Source organism: Echinops telfairi, unplaced genomic scaffold, assembly GCF_000313985.2.
Source record: "Echinops telfairi isolate 266 unplaced genomic scaffold, ASM31398v2 ScPeMD7_7;HRSCAF=31, whole genome shotgun sequence".
In the NCBI taxonomy this organism is placed as follows: Eukaryota; Metazoa; Chordata; class Mammalia; order Afrosoricida; family Tenrecidae; genus Echinops; species Echinops telfairi.
The window spans coordinates 19,249,726-19,263,480 of NW_022103904.1; the positions used below are offsets into that span (position 1 = coordinate 19,249,726).

Here is a 13,755-nt window from a genome sequence, read left to right on the forward strand (position 1 = left end):
TAAGGGGAGAGGCCTTGGCAATTGCAACGCTCCGTCAGCGAAATTGGTAAAAGTCTCTCGAGGGGGGAGGAGAGGTCGAATCAGAGGTGGTTCTGGAATAAGATTGCCAACCTGGAGATTTCCTCCAGGCTGGGCGAACGCAGATAAATGGGCATGGGCAGCAGAACTCTGGAGAGTGGCTTCCTGTACCCCAACAGGAGCAGCAAGGGAGAGCAGCTGCCAGGGGACAGATTGAAAGGCGAACGGTGAACAGGCACCTGCCAAATAGAACCAGTCCTTTAAAATAAAGTTTCCACGGCTTTGTTATTTGCCAAGCAATGCCATGACCTGGGGTAGTCCTAAGGTAGCGGTTCTCGACCCCTTTGGGGGATTAAACGACCCTGTCACGGGGGTCGCCGGATTCATAACAGTAGCAAAATTACAGTTATGATGTAGCAACGAAAATAATCGTATGGTTGCAGGGGTCACCACAACATGAGAAACTGTATTAAAGGGTCCTGGCATTAGGAAGGTTGGGGCTCAAGAGGCGCGTGTAAGGTATTGTTAATATTTTTGACATTCGAAAATCTAACAGCCATTTCCAAGATTCGGCTGCAAATTCTTCCTCTTATCCCACCTGTGTGCCCCAAGCTCACCTTCCCTGAGTGGAGTCAGGTTGGGCGAAGACATGGCTGCAGAACTGACTTCAGAGAGAGGCGAGGTCATCGGAATAAGCCCACTGCATTTCCCTTCTACGTCTGAAAGGGGTGGGGTGGGGGGTGATGGTCTATTTAAGGGAGCCCCTGAAGAGAAAAGAAGCAAATAAGCTTTGCTAAGTGTTATTCCTCCTTTATCAGCCATTATCACCGATGTCTTGTCCCATGAAGAACACCACATTGTTCCTTTCAGAAAAGTGCAGATGGAGTTGGCAGCTCCCCTATGAATCTCAAGCCAAGTGAGCCAGCCTTTGGTGATATAAGGGGACGCTCCTGTGAGGTCATCTGGAAAGCTGAAGGCTAGGAGGGTCTCCCTTCCACCACCCTGGAGGACATAACTCACTAAACCCCCACCTTGGGCAGCAGGGTCCAACCCTGTATAATTTCTGTAGCTGCTCATCTTCCCCCTGGAGAAGGTTAGCTCTAAAGGCGGCCCAGGAGTTTGGTAGAGCAACACTCCTATTACCGGTCCCTAAAATATTCATTGGTTCCTATAGGCATAAAATCACTTGTCTCGTGGCATAGTGATGTCATTGGTGTTTTGTTGTACATGTGGGGGTATTCAAGAAGTGTTATTAGAAGTGCTTATAGACCTTGTCATTCTAGGTGCACTTGAATGTGTTGTTATAATTAACATTATAACTCTATATTATGAGCTGATGTAACTTATTATAAACCAAAAATTAACAGACTCACTTCTATCGAGCCAAATCTGCCTAATGGTGAACCTATAGGACAGGGTAGACTGCCCCTGTAGATTTCCCAGACTATAACTCTTTACAAGAGTAGAAAGCCTCATCTTTCTTCCCCAGAGCAGCTTGTGGTTTTGAACTGTTGACCTTGTGGATCAGATCACAAACTAATTCAAACCCATTATGCTACCAGGACTCCTACTTTGGAAAAAAAAAGGGGGGGTAAACTTATATGACAGTGAAAAGGCACAATTCCCTTTTCCTTACGTATATGGAACTGTTTTCTTCCTTCATATCCAGTCTGGACATTAGAAAGAAACCAATGAAGTGCAAGAAATGACTCAGGATTCTTGGAAAAGAAATGCAAACATGTTATTTACAGATTCTTAGTATTTCCTTTGTGCCAGTACTTCCCTGAAAAGGGGGCTGGGGGGAACAAAGATAAATCATAAATCATGTAAATTAAGAACTTTACTCTCTCAGGCTCTGGGCCAGACACTTGGAATTTATGCCTCCCATTATACTAAACTCCTGGGGGGATTTTGCAGCTGAACCACATAATATTATTTTGCAGATGCAAAAACCTAGATCCAGAGAGGAGGGGGAGTTCTCTGGTGTCCAGAGCCCAAGTCTGATTAGGATGTGGTTCCTGAAAGAGAAAGGAGGCTGGGAGCAGTCTCAAAGCTGCCACTGCACAGAGCCTGCAGCCCTGGTACTGCCCCCAGCAGGCAGGCTGCCACAGTGCTGAGCAAGTTCTTTGGAGGGCAGAGAGCAGTTCAATGGAAGCAGAGCCCTTTGGACCCCATGCCAATCGAAGAAGAATTATGGATCTGCGTGCTCCATGCCAAGAGGGTAGATGCTAAGGCCTGAGCCCTGTTTGTTGCTTAGGAGAAAGTCTAACGGTGACCTAAAGATTGAAGCTGATGCCTCTTGGAGCCTCTGATGCCCCACAGTGTTTCCTAGGGGCCTGGGAACAGGCTGTCTCTGATCCATGCTTGCCCAGCCAGTCAAGAGGGAGACACACCACGGACCCTTCTCTCATGATCTCTCAAAGTACAGCTTGATGAAGGAATTGAGTGAAAATCCTATTATACATTCCAGCTACAAATGCAGTCATAAGCAGTCATCACGTGGTATCCATGGGGAGATGGGGGGGTGTGTGAGAATTGACTTAAGTTCCTTGTATAAAATGGTGTAGTGTTTGCATATAACCTCGGCACATCTTCCTGTATTCTTTAAATCATCTCTAAATTACTTATAATACCCAGGGCAATGTAAATAGCACCTAAAGCTCCCTTTTAGACTTGGAGGAACTGTCTTGACCACTTTATTGCTCCCTGCTCCCAATATGTTCCACCCCCTTGTGAGTTGAATCCACATCATGGAAGCCACGAATGCAGAGTCAACTGTACTTAAAACCACACTTAAATTGTTACCATTGTGGCATCGCTCAAACATGAAGCTGTCTTCTATTTGCACTGGTGTAGCAGAAGGTGTCTGTACCCTTTCTTCAGGCTCTGAAAGCTCTCATACGTGACAGGAATGGGGCTTAAATGTGCCCTCTGAGATGTAAGTTGGTGTCCAGGGAGTTGCAATATTCTTAAATGGGGCATGGGCTTTTAGATATATGACAGTGGGACCTATCAAACACACTATTAAAAACCTGTATGACTGAGTCCGTGCAGTAATATAATGCAGATGTAACTTCGGCCCATCTGAGCCCAACACCCATGAAGACACCCGTGAAGACGAAACCAGAACTAAACTCACAGCCATGGAGTCCACTCTGACTCACAGTGACCCTGCAGGGCAGAGTAGAGCTGTCCCCGTGAGTTTTGAAGACTGTAACTCTTTGCGGTAGTAGAGCGTCCCATTGCTCCCAAAGAATGGCTGGTGGTCTTAAACTGATGACCTTGCATTTAGCAGCCCAACGTGGAGCCTCTAGGCCACCAAGGCTCCGGCGACAGCGCTTGTCAAATGAAAAAGCCTCAGAAGCCCTGGCAGACTTGTTAAGCCCAGTTTGCCAAGCCCTCCCTGCACATCTCTGGGGCAGAGTCAAGAAAGGACATTTCTACCAGGACCTTGCTTTGAGACACACAGAGACTGCGCAGAGCAGCCGTGGCCTTCGGTGGCTCAGGTCTGCATTCTGTGGTGGCTTCTGAAAGTTGGTTACAAGTCACCATCTCTTGGAACGCCAACAGCGTAAGCATGGTTTTACTTCCTTGAGTTGCACTTACTAAGTAAAAGCCCATGGAAGATTTAATTTTTAAAAGATAGCTTCTGTTGATCAAGTGAAGCTAACAGTATTGTGGGATAAGACTTTATCAAAGTTTGAGGGAAAAACACTATGATTGTTAGAAAGCATTGCTATTTCAACATCGTAACCAGGTGGTTACGATAGTGACTGCTCTTTACTCCTACCTGAAAGGTTGGGGGTTTGAGGCCACGGGAGAAATGCCCGGCAGCCCATTTCCAAACAGCCAACCGTTGAAACCCCTATGGACCGTAATTCCGCTGTGATGACACCCATGGGTGTGTCATCGTGAGTCATGTCTCCTCTACGCTGACAGCTTAGTCCGGCTGCAATTGCAAACGTTGGGGAAGACGACTGTGCTGTTAAGTGTTGATATCTGTGATTTCATGCGGTTATTTCTGTTTCCTCTGTGCTTTCCAGGAAATGCCAGTGAGTCAGAAGAAGAACACACTACTGGAAGCACAGAAAGCCAGGCGTTCCCCAGCACACATCGGGTGCCAGACCCCAACTTCCCTCCCCTCCACACCAAGATCGACGTCATCAAGAAGGGCCATGCCAAAGACAGCCAGCGCTACAAAGTGGACTACGAGTCTCAGAGCACGGACACCCAGAACTTCTCCTCCGAGTCCAAACGGGAAACAGAATACGTAAGAACCTTTCTTCTTCCTGGAGGCGGGGGAGGGGTGGGGGGAGTGGCATGCAAGAAGCGCTGAGCGTCAGCACCCACAATAGCACCTACGACAGCGAGGTAGAGCCATGTAACTCCATTCAAAGCCCAGTCCGCAGCGCCCGGTGGTTCTGGTCGCTGTAGTAGGCCGCCTCCAGGTGCTTCTTCCTCACCTCCTTCCCCACCAACGCCGTCCTTTCCTCTCCGCGGATTGCATAAAGAGTAGTGGACCTGGTTGGAAAGTACTCTCTATGCCACAGACGTGTCCACAGAGCCCTTTGGATCCACTGCATGCCACGTTATACATCTTACTGGGCAGACAGAAGACCGTGTGGGAGAGAGCTGGCACCTCAGGAGAGCTGTCTTGCTCAATCAGGCAGGATAGAGGAGCACATTATAGGTTCCACTTGTGCTGACCCCCTCTGTGTGAGAAGATAATAACAGACTCCATTGTCCCGCCCCCCTGCATCTCCAGGGCCCTTGCCGCAGGGAGATGGAGGACACCCTGAACCACCTCAAGTTCCTCAATGTGCTGAGCCCCAGGGGTGTGCACATTCCGAACTGTGACAAGAAGGGATTTTATAAGAAAAAGCAGGTGAGTAAGAGCTTCCATGTGTTTCCCCACCCCCACCCCTTTCCATGGAGATGGAGAGCCAACTGCCCTGGAAGGTCAGGAAGCTGCCCGGGTTCTAACTCCTAAGTGCAGCATTTGTGTTTGCGCCTGTGGCAACACACTGTCTACCTCCGGAGAACAGACCCTTGGGCAGCTGTGAAGTGCTGCTCCTCGGGCTTCCCAGTGATCAGAATGCTAAGCCACCTGTTCGTCTGCCCTGCGTCTCACCCCAGAGCGCCCAGCTCCTTGCCCGCGGAGCAAATGGAATGCTGCCAGGAGCACTTTTAATAGCCCCTCAGGAGACACATTGACTCTTTTGTTACTGCTCCATCATGAGGGGCAGTGCCATCTTGAATGTCCATGATCAAGAATGTTCAAGCCATGTGACAAGCTTATCTCTTTCCTACTGATGTCGTCCTGTGAGTGAATGACCCCTGAGAAACCAAAGAAATTTAGGATGTGCTTATTTTCTATCACAGTTAAATATTATCTATGCAGAATATATATTAATTGTGGCAACATTTCAACTGATAGTCTAATGTGACACTAGACCATGGCATCTGTAAACCCATAAAAATAAGCTGGTTAGGCCTTGGTGTAACTAGTACTGGTCACATCCACAGAACTCATGTCTCCCTCAGTAACCAAGCATCGCCTTTGCCTCTTTATTCCACCGTGGTTTCTTCTCAGTCACTTACTGTAAAAGCTCATGCTAAGAGCTTATCTGTGTAACATTCAACCGGTGCTCTGAAAGGTAGAGGCAGGATCCAACATAGACCCAGTACCCTGTGAATCTCATGGTCTGCCAGGACCTGAGTGAGGGCAAGCAGTGTTTACTGTCAAATCTGGACTCAGAAAGAGCAAAGCTGGTGGGTGACCTTTGTTCTTCTGGGGAACTTAAACACACATAAACTTGTACCTACAGGGGTTTACATATAGGCCCAATGTATATGCCAGTTTAGACAGCTTTGATCTTCTTATTTTGCTCTTATAGCACAGATGTTCGGGGCAGGGCGTTACTTTAGAGGGTCCTGGTAATTGATTTAACAGTCTACCCTGAGCATGTGTGCTGCTGTGCAGAATATTCCCTACTCCCCACTCCCATACTCACCCCACCCTCATCCCCCAACAGTTGCTGGGGATCCTGACATTCTGTCTTCTCTGCTTTTCTCCATAGTGCCGCCCTTCCAAAGGCCGAAAACGAGGCTTCTGCTGGTGTGTGGACAAGTATGGCCAGCCACTCCCAAGCTATGATGCTAAAGGGAAAGGTGAAGTCCACTGTTACAACATGGAGAGCAAGTAGACGCCTGGACTCAGTGTGCTGGACTCGACCTTGACGTAAGCCTCAGAGACCTCTGTCCCAGCTGAATGGCCACGCTTTCCCCACTGGCTGCTCCTCCTGGTAACACGGGGGCGTCAGGAAGACCATAGCCTTCCTGCCTAGGCCTGCTAGCAGAACTCACCCCACAGACCATAGAGAGAGACAGGCCAGACATTTCAGAGAGGAGCGCAGGGAAAAGCGGCCAGTTCCATCACAAAGCCACTTTGTTTTGTTTTAAAAGAACTCGCAGCATGTAAGCCTTTGTTTTGTTTTAAAAGAACTCGCAGCATGTAAGCCTTCCAGCCATCACAATGTCTTAAGCCTTTCCCAGGCAATTCTGTTTGTCCATTTATCTTCGCACTTAGAATGTTTTAATCCACAAGGACTTGTTAAAGAAATAGGTTTAAAAAAAAAAAAAGAAGAAATAGGTTTTAAGTTAAAGACATGGCTTTTTCCCCCTGAAAATAGATAATGACTATTCTGTTAGTTTATCATGAATATAATTTTTATAAAGTCTTATTTAAATCTAATATAAAATGAAATTTTAAACCATCAATTTGAAACATGCTATTATAATCAGTATTTGTTTATCTTTTGAAAATAAAGGAGCCCTACCTTCTCAAGGCAAATGAACAAACAGAAGCAATTTTCATTTTGACATAGCTTTTTTAACCGCGAGTTAGAGAAGAATAATTTAGAGCATGACTTTTTGACAGCCATGGGCAGGTCTTTGCTGTGTTTCAGGTGTTAGGCCGTCCCCCCAGCCCTCCCTGTACTTGTCTAGGCACTCTTCCTTGATGCCCCAAGAACCATTTTGACTTTTTTCTTATTTCAATATATCTCTTTTTCTTCCCATTGTAGTTAATGTGGAGCTCAAATACGCCTTATTTTGCACAAAAAGACTGCCAAGGACATTATCAACAGCTGGCTACAGCCTCAATTTTTATTTCTTTTTGTAGTGAATTAATCCTTTTTTTAAAAAGGGGTCTAGAGAGTAATTTTTTAAATGTCTGTGATTTTTCTTAGTGATAAACTTGAGCATCTTCCCGCTGACCAGTAGTGATTGGAGGGCAGCTTTATTTTTCTTGGGCCGTCATATGAGCCCCAGCAAAAGTGCCACACAGGACTCAGTACCTCCCAAGCCCAGCCGCTCCTTCATGAAGCCGTCCCCTTGGACTTTGTTCCCGAAGCAATTGTTTTGCTTACAAGAGTACATCCTGGCATCACTTCTTACTGTACAATGAGCACAGACCTTCACAAGACTAGAACAACACTCTGTTCTTCTTGTCAGTTGGACATCCTGATGCTCCGTATCATGGCTTCAAACCTGGAGTGTACCATCTTTGAGCAAAGACCTGGTTTCTTCAACCAAGAAGATCCTTCATATCTGCATGTAATGGAAACCGCCCGAGAAAAAAGTTTTGGAAAGAATAAGATAGGGTCTTGCTTGTTTGCTTTTTTCATTTTAAAAGAAAGAGCCAGAATGCTGTAGGAAACTCTGGAAGCATATAAGCAGGTAGGTCTGGCTCCCTTTTGTCAAAAGCTCCCAGAGGCTCAGCTAGTTATAAGCTCCCTCCTTACCTTTCCTTCAGGTGGAAGGTAAGGGGGTTTGGTAAGAAGCAGCCCTCCATCGTCCTGGGCATCACAAATAATAGCAGAACTCTTCAGACTGACAGGAAAAAAAAGTGTTACACAGTTCAACAACTCAAGACAAAGTCGATTTCTGAGATTAACCTCGTTAAAGACAGAGGTTTATTTCCAACTCTTGCCATTTGCCCTCCTTGGCACGATTGGGTAGATCTGTATCCACAGAAGAAAGACGACTGGCCGGGTGAGCACGCAGTCAGCCATGCTTGTTGACTTTGGACTTGTTTTATGTTTTTCTTTATAATTCACACATATATGCTGAGAGAATACTTTAATTAAGGATTAACATTTTATACAATATATGCCAAATATAATGGGGCTCTGTACTAGATAATCAATCCTAGGTGAGATGTTGGAGACAGTCAACCTGAGATGGCCATGATTTGGAGGGTCCATTCGTAAGAGCCACACTCACTTAGAGATCACCGTCCCTCCGTGTATGGAGAGTGACAGTTTATCCCATAAGCCCAGGAATGGGGTGCATGATGGGACAGGGCTTTGACCAGAACCACCAGTGCGACACCCTGCAGAGAGTCTTCGTTACAAGGGAATCTCAAGGCATCCTACCTATTTGTTACCTGTTATTTTAGTTAATTTGGGGGTGAGGGAAAGTATTTTTGCAAAGCGTAAGTCTTAAAATGTATTTATAAATAGTAAATAAACATTTTACCATAAAAAGTCTCTTTCCCTTGATCACTGACTGTATCATAGATTGCATCCTCTAGAGACGCAATGTCAGTGAAGCTTACACATGTATAAGCTTCAAGTTGACATACACAAGGTTTATATCAAGGAAACGGCTTACACAGTGATAGAGGGGGGTGAGTTCCAACTCTGTGGATCAGGTGTCAAACAGAAGAATCTTCCTGATACCCTTTGATGCAAGGACTGATGAACCCAAGTTCAGCAGGTCAAATGGCAGGCTTCTGGCTGCAGAGGCAAATGTTTCCAAGGTTGACAGGTAAGATAGGCTACTAAGGACTCACAAGATGGACAGATCAGATGCAGGCTTCTGATTATAGAGGCAAGACAATCCAAGGTCAGTAACTAAGATATTAGGCATCTGAGGACTCCCAAGATCTATTGGAAATATGACAATCTCCTGGCTCTAGTACAAAGACCTGGTGGTTGAAGGACAATTCAGATTAAGTCCCAGCAAACAAAACAAACACAAAACCAAGGTTTTTTTGTGGCATCCACATACATTGGAAATGGGCCACAACACTGAAGAAACGTCTTTCGACTGATTGCCTGCTAATAGTGGGTCTCATTATGGTGATAATTATCTTGTGTTAGATCTCTCATCATGGGGATTCATTGTTAGATGTCATCCAGTCAGTCCTGACTCATCAACAGAACAAAACACTGCCTGGTCCTGTACCATCCTCACAATTATTCTTATGTCCCAGGCCATTGTTGAAGCCACTATGTCAATACATATTGTCAAGGGTTTATTTACCAAGCATAATGTCCTTCTCTGGGAATCGGTCTCATGTCCAAAGCACATGAGAAAGTTTCACCATCCTTGCCTGTAAGGAGCACTCAGGCTGTACTTCCAAGAGAGATTTGTTTGTTCTTTTGGCAGCCTGTGGTACTTTCAATATTCTTCACCACCATAATTTAAAGGCATCAATTCTTCACTCTTCCTTATTCATTGTCCAACTTACACACACACATGAGGTAATTGAAAATACTATAGTTTGGGTCAGGTGCACCTTAGTCCTCAAAGTAACATCCCTGCTTTTCAATCAATACTTTAAAAAGGTCTTATGCAGCATCAAATGCAATCCTTTGATCTTTTGACTGCTGCATCCATGTACATTGAATGTGGATTCAAGAAACACAAAATCCTTGACAATGTCAAGGTTTTCTCCATTTATCATAATATGTATTGGCCTAGTTGTGAGATTTGTGTCTTTACATTGAGTTGTAATCCATACTGGAGTTGCAATCCTTGACTTTCACTAAGTGCTTCAAGTCCTCTTCACCTTTCAGCAAGCAAGGTTGTGTCATCTGCATATCACAGGTTAATAAGCACTCCTCCAATATTAATGCTGAATTCTTCGTATAATCCAGCCTCCCTGATGATTTGCTTAGTAAACAGATTGAATAAGTACGCTAATGGGATTCAATCTTGGCACATACCTTTCCTGGATGTATTAGTCTGGGTATTTAGAGAAACAAATCCACAGAAACTCATGTATAAGAGAGTTTTATATAAATGTTAAGTGCGGATCAAGAAAACATCCCAACCCAGTGCTGCCCAAGCCCACAAGTCCAGCATAATCCATTAACCCATATGTCCAACACCAACCCACAAAGTCCTCCATCTCACAAAACAGACGTAATGACGCTGACTTCAGGAGGAAAACTGAGTCAGTGAATGTGTAAACATCTCAGCACTGGCAGGGGTCTCCACACGGGTGCTCCAGAACCCAGGGCTGCATTGGGGTAGGGCCATGTGGCTTCTCCTCAGGCATGTCTTGCAGGAATTGAACCTTGCCAGCTAAAGCAGGGAACTGGCTAAGGCAGCTGCACCCTGGTCTGTCCATCAGAAAGCAAGAGACCTGAGAACTCGAAAGGTGAGGCTCACCAAGCCATTTATCTCTCTGCCCTTCAATGAACCCCACATGTGTTTATCAGCCAGGTTGGCACAATAAACTAACTCACTGGTTTTAAACCATGCATTATTACCTTGTTCTGTTCACGCAACTCCCTCTTGATCCAAGTACAGGTTCTGCATGAGCACAAGGTAATGTTCTGGAACTCCCATTCTTCTCAAGGCTATCCATAGTGTTATGATCCACAGACAAATTCCTTGGCATAGTCAATAAAACACATGTAAAATCTTTCAGGTTGTGTTAGTCTGGGTTGACTAGAGAACAAATCCAGACACACATATATATGTAAGAGAGAGCTTTATATCAATAAGTAATTACATATCAAGCAAACACCACAGCACAGTCCAGATCAAGTCTATAATCTGATACTAGTCCATAAGTCCCTCTTCAGATTCACACAGTCACATACAGTAATGCAGAATTCAGGAATATAACAGACTGATGGGTACAAAGTTATGTGGATCCAATGGCAGTGGCCACATACAGGGCTCTAGCAGCAATCAGGGTCAGCCATCAGGAAGGTGAAGGCAAAGAGACAAGGGGAGGTTCCCAGGACCCTCCTTATGAGAAGGCCACACCCTTGAGGCACCATCAACTGTGACCTGATTGACAGATTGAACACCCTACACTTTTACATATCTTCACATTGACATGAAATTATGTAACTACAACACGAGTATTCTCTGCTTTCAACCAAGATCCATCTAACAGTGATATCAGCAGTGATATCAATTGTTCTATGACCTCCTTGGAATCAGGCCGGAACCTCTGGCAGCTCCCTGTGTTGCTGCAACAGTTGTTGAATTATCTTCAGCAAAATTTTACTTTCATGTGATATCAATGACATTGTTCTATAAGTTGAGCATTTTGTTGGATCACCATTCTTTGGAATAAGTACCAATATGGATATCTTCCAGTTAGTTGGCTAAGTAGCTGTCTTTCAAATTTCCTGACATAGATGAGTAAGTGCTTCCAGCGTTTCATCATCTTGTTGAAACATTTCAGTAGGTATTCCATCACTTCTTGGAGCTTTGTTTTGGGCTCATGCTTTCAGTGCAGCTTGTACTTCTTCAGTACCATTGGTTCTTGCTCATATGCTACCTCCTGAAATGGTGGGATGTCGATTAGTTCCTTTTGATACTGTGGATTCTTTTCACCTTCTTTTGATGCTTCCTGCATCATTCAATATTTTTCCCATAGTATATTTCAAAATATTGCAACTCGAGTCTTAATTTTTTTCTTGAGTTCTTTCAGCTTAAGATATGAAAAACATGTTCTTTTTTTCCCCCTAACTCTAGTGCTTTATACATTTCATTACAATAATTGATTTTGTCTTCTTGAGCTGCCCTTTGAAATTTTTTATTCAATTCTTATATTTCATCATTTCTTCCATTTGCCTAAACAATTTATGATTAAGAGCAAATTTCAGAGTCTCTTTTGACATCTTCTCTGATGATTTGGTTCCTGTCTTTTCGGTGACCTTTTGCTTTCTTCATGAATGATGTTCTTGATGTCCTTCCACAGCTCATCAGGTCTGCTGTCACTACTGTTCAACGCAGCAACCCTTTTCTTGAGACATTGTTGAAATTCGGGTGGGATAGACTCAAGGTGTGGGCTCTTGTTGACTAATTTCAATTTTCTTCAGCTTCAACCTGAAACTTAAATATGAGCAATTGATGGTTTGTTTCATGGTCAGTCCCTGGTTTTAGATGCTAATACTGAGTTCTCCATCTTCTCTTCCCCCAGATGTAGTCCGTTTTATTTCTGTGTATACCATCTGGAGAAATCCATGTGTAACATCATCTTTTGTGTTGTTGAAAAAGGGTGTTTGCTGTAAACAATAACTGGTTTGGCAAAATTCTGACATGTAATCTCCAGCTTCATTCCTATCACCAAGACCATATTTTCTAACTACTGTTCCTTCTTCGTTTCCAACTTTTGCATTCCAAGCACCAATAGTTTTCAATGCATCTTGGTGGCATGTTTAATCAATTTCCTGCTGAAGACGGTGGTAGCATTCCTTCATTTCTTCATGTCTCGATTTGGTGCATAAATTTGAGTAATGGTTGTATTGACTGAGTCGCCTTGATAGCAGATAGATATTATTATCCTGTCACAGACAGCATTGTACTTCAAGATAGATCTTGAAATGCCCCTTTAGACAATGAATGCAAAGTCATTCCTCTTGATAGTATGGTCAACCATATGATTTTTTTGATTCGCAATGGCCAATACCAGTCCATTTCAGCACACTAACTCCTAGGATCCCTATCTTTATGTGTTCTATTTTATATTTTGAAACTTCCAACTTTTCCTAGGTTCATACTTCGGTATATTGCAAGTCTCAATTACTAGTAGATTTTTACTTCTCATTTGGAGCTGTGCCCAATCAACAAAAGAAGTTCCCCAGTCTCCATGTCCACAGGCTTTATGCCATTCATATCACCACAGTTGACTCTACTTTGAGAAAGCAGCTGCTCATCAGTTGCATTTTAAGTGCCTCCCAACCTGAGGCCCATCCTATAACTCTATCTGCAACAACATTCTGCTTCCATTCCTTATGCTTCTATGCCTCCAGGATCTGACAGTGTTTCAGGTTTGTTCATAAGGTTGTCAGGGCCTACTTTCTGCAAAGTAAGGAGCCAAGTCCTTCTTCATTGTCTGTTCTTAGTCTGGAAGCTGCACTGAATCCTATTCCCCAGCTGAAACTGATATTTGAAACATCAATAGCAGCTTCACACCAACACATGGGCCACCACACTATGACAAACTATGGTCTCATAAGGTTGTGAGTGGCTATGGAAGATGTAACTATTGCTAGGTCTATGCCCAACAGAAGAAGAGTGAAGAAAATCAGACACATTTAAACAAATAATCCAAAGGCCTAATTAGTCGGAAGCCCTGAGACACGAAGACCAGAACATGGTGCTTCACTACCACTACGGACCACTATGAAAAGGATCACAGAAGAAGTTACGAGATAGAATGGGAGGAAAATGTGCACAAGCATTTTAAATCAGAAAAAGGTCAGAGAGATTCGTAGAACTCAAAAGACTGTGACCCTTCATGCCTGGAACTGAACTCACCAATATGGCTCAACTTTCAGCCAAACAATAGACATGTCTACAAAGTAAGCAATGACATAAGAGAGGGACTCATGCTTTAAACCAATCAAGCATATAAGATCACAGAGCAGCATTTTCCCACAGTCAAAGTTCAGAAGAAGGGATAGGAAAAAATAAAGA

At 44.1% G+C, this 13,755-nt stretch overlaps 1 protein-coding gene across 1 annotated transcript; it reads left to right on the forward strand.

Annotated features, from left to right (window-relative positions):
• The first annotated feature begins 4,012 nt into the window (after positions 1-4,012).
• IGFBP3 (insulin like growth factor binding protein 3) lies at positions 4,013-8,570 on the forward strand. The gene is made up of 4 exons (XM_004708177.2): positions 4,013-4,288; positions 4,784-4,903; positions 6,099-6,259; positions 7,104-8,570. Exons 1-3 carry the CDS (start codon positions 4,028-4,030, stop codon positions 6,222-6,224), a joined length of 507 nt encoding a protein of 168 aa, XP_004708234.2. The 5' UTR covers positions 4,013-4,027; the 3' UTR covers positions 6,225-6,259; positions 7,104-8,570.
• Positions 8,571-13,755: the final 5,185 nt, after the last annotated feature.

What these genes read in the sequence shown, in the direction of transcription:
- IGFBP3 (XM_004708177.2), top strand. Translation starts at nt 4,028, where the DNA reads ATGCGGTTATTTCTGTTTCCTCTGTGCTTTCCAGGAAATGCCAGTGAG. An exon ending in CCAAACGGGAAACAGAATAC is followed by an intron (nt 4,289 to 4,783) that starts GTAAGAACCTTT and finishes CTGCATCTCCAG; the next exon opens with GGCCCTTGCCGCAGGGAGAT. An exon ending in GATTTTATAAGAAAAAGCAG is followed by an intron (nt 4,904 to 6,098) that starts GTGAGTAAGAGC and finishes TTTTCTCCATAG; the next exon opens with TGCCGCCCTTCCAAAGGCCG.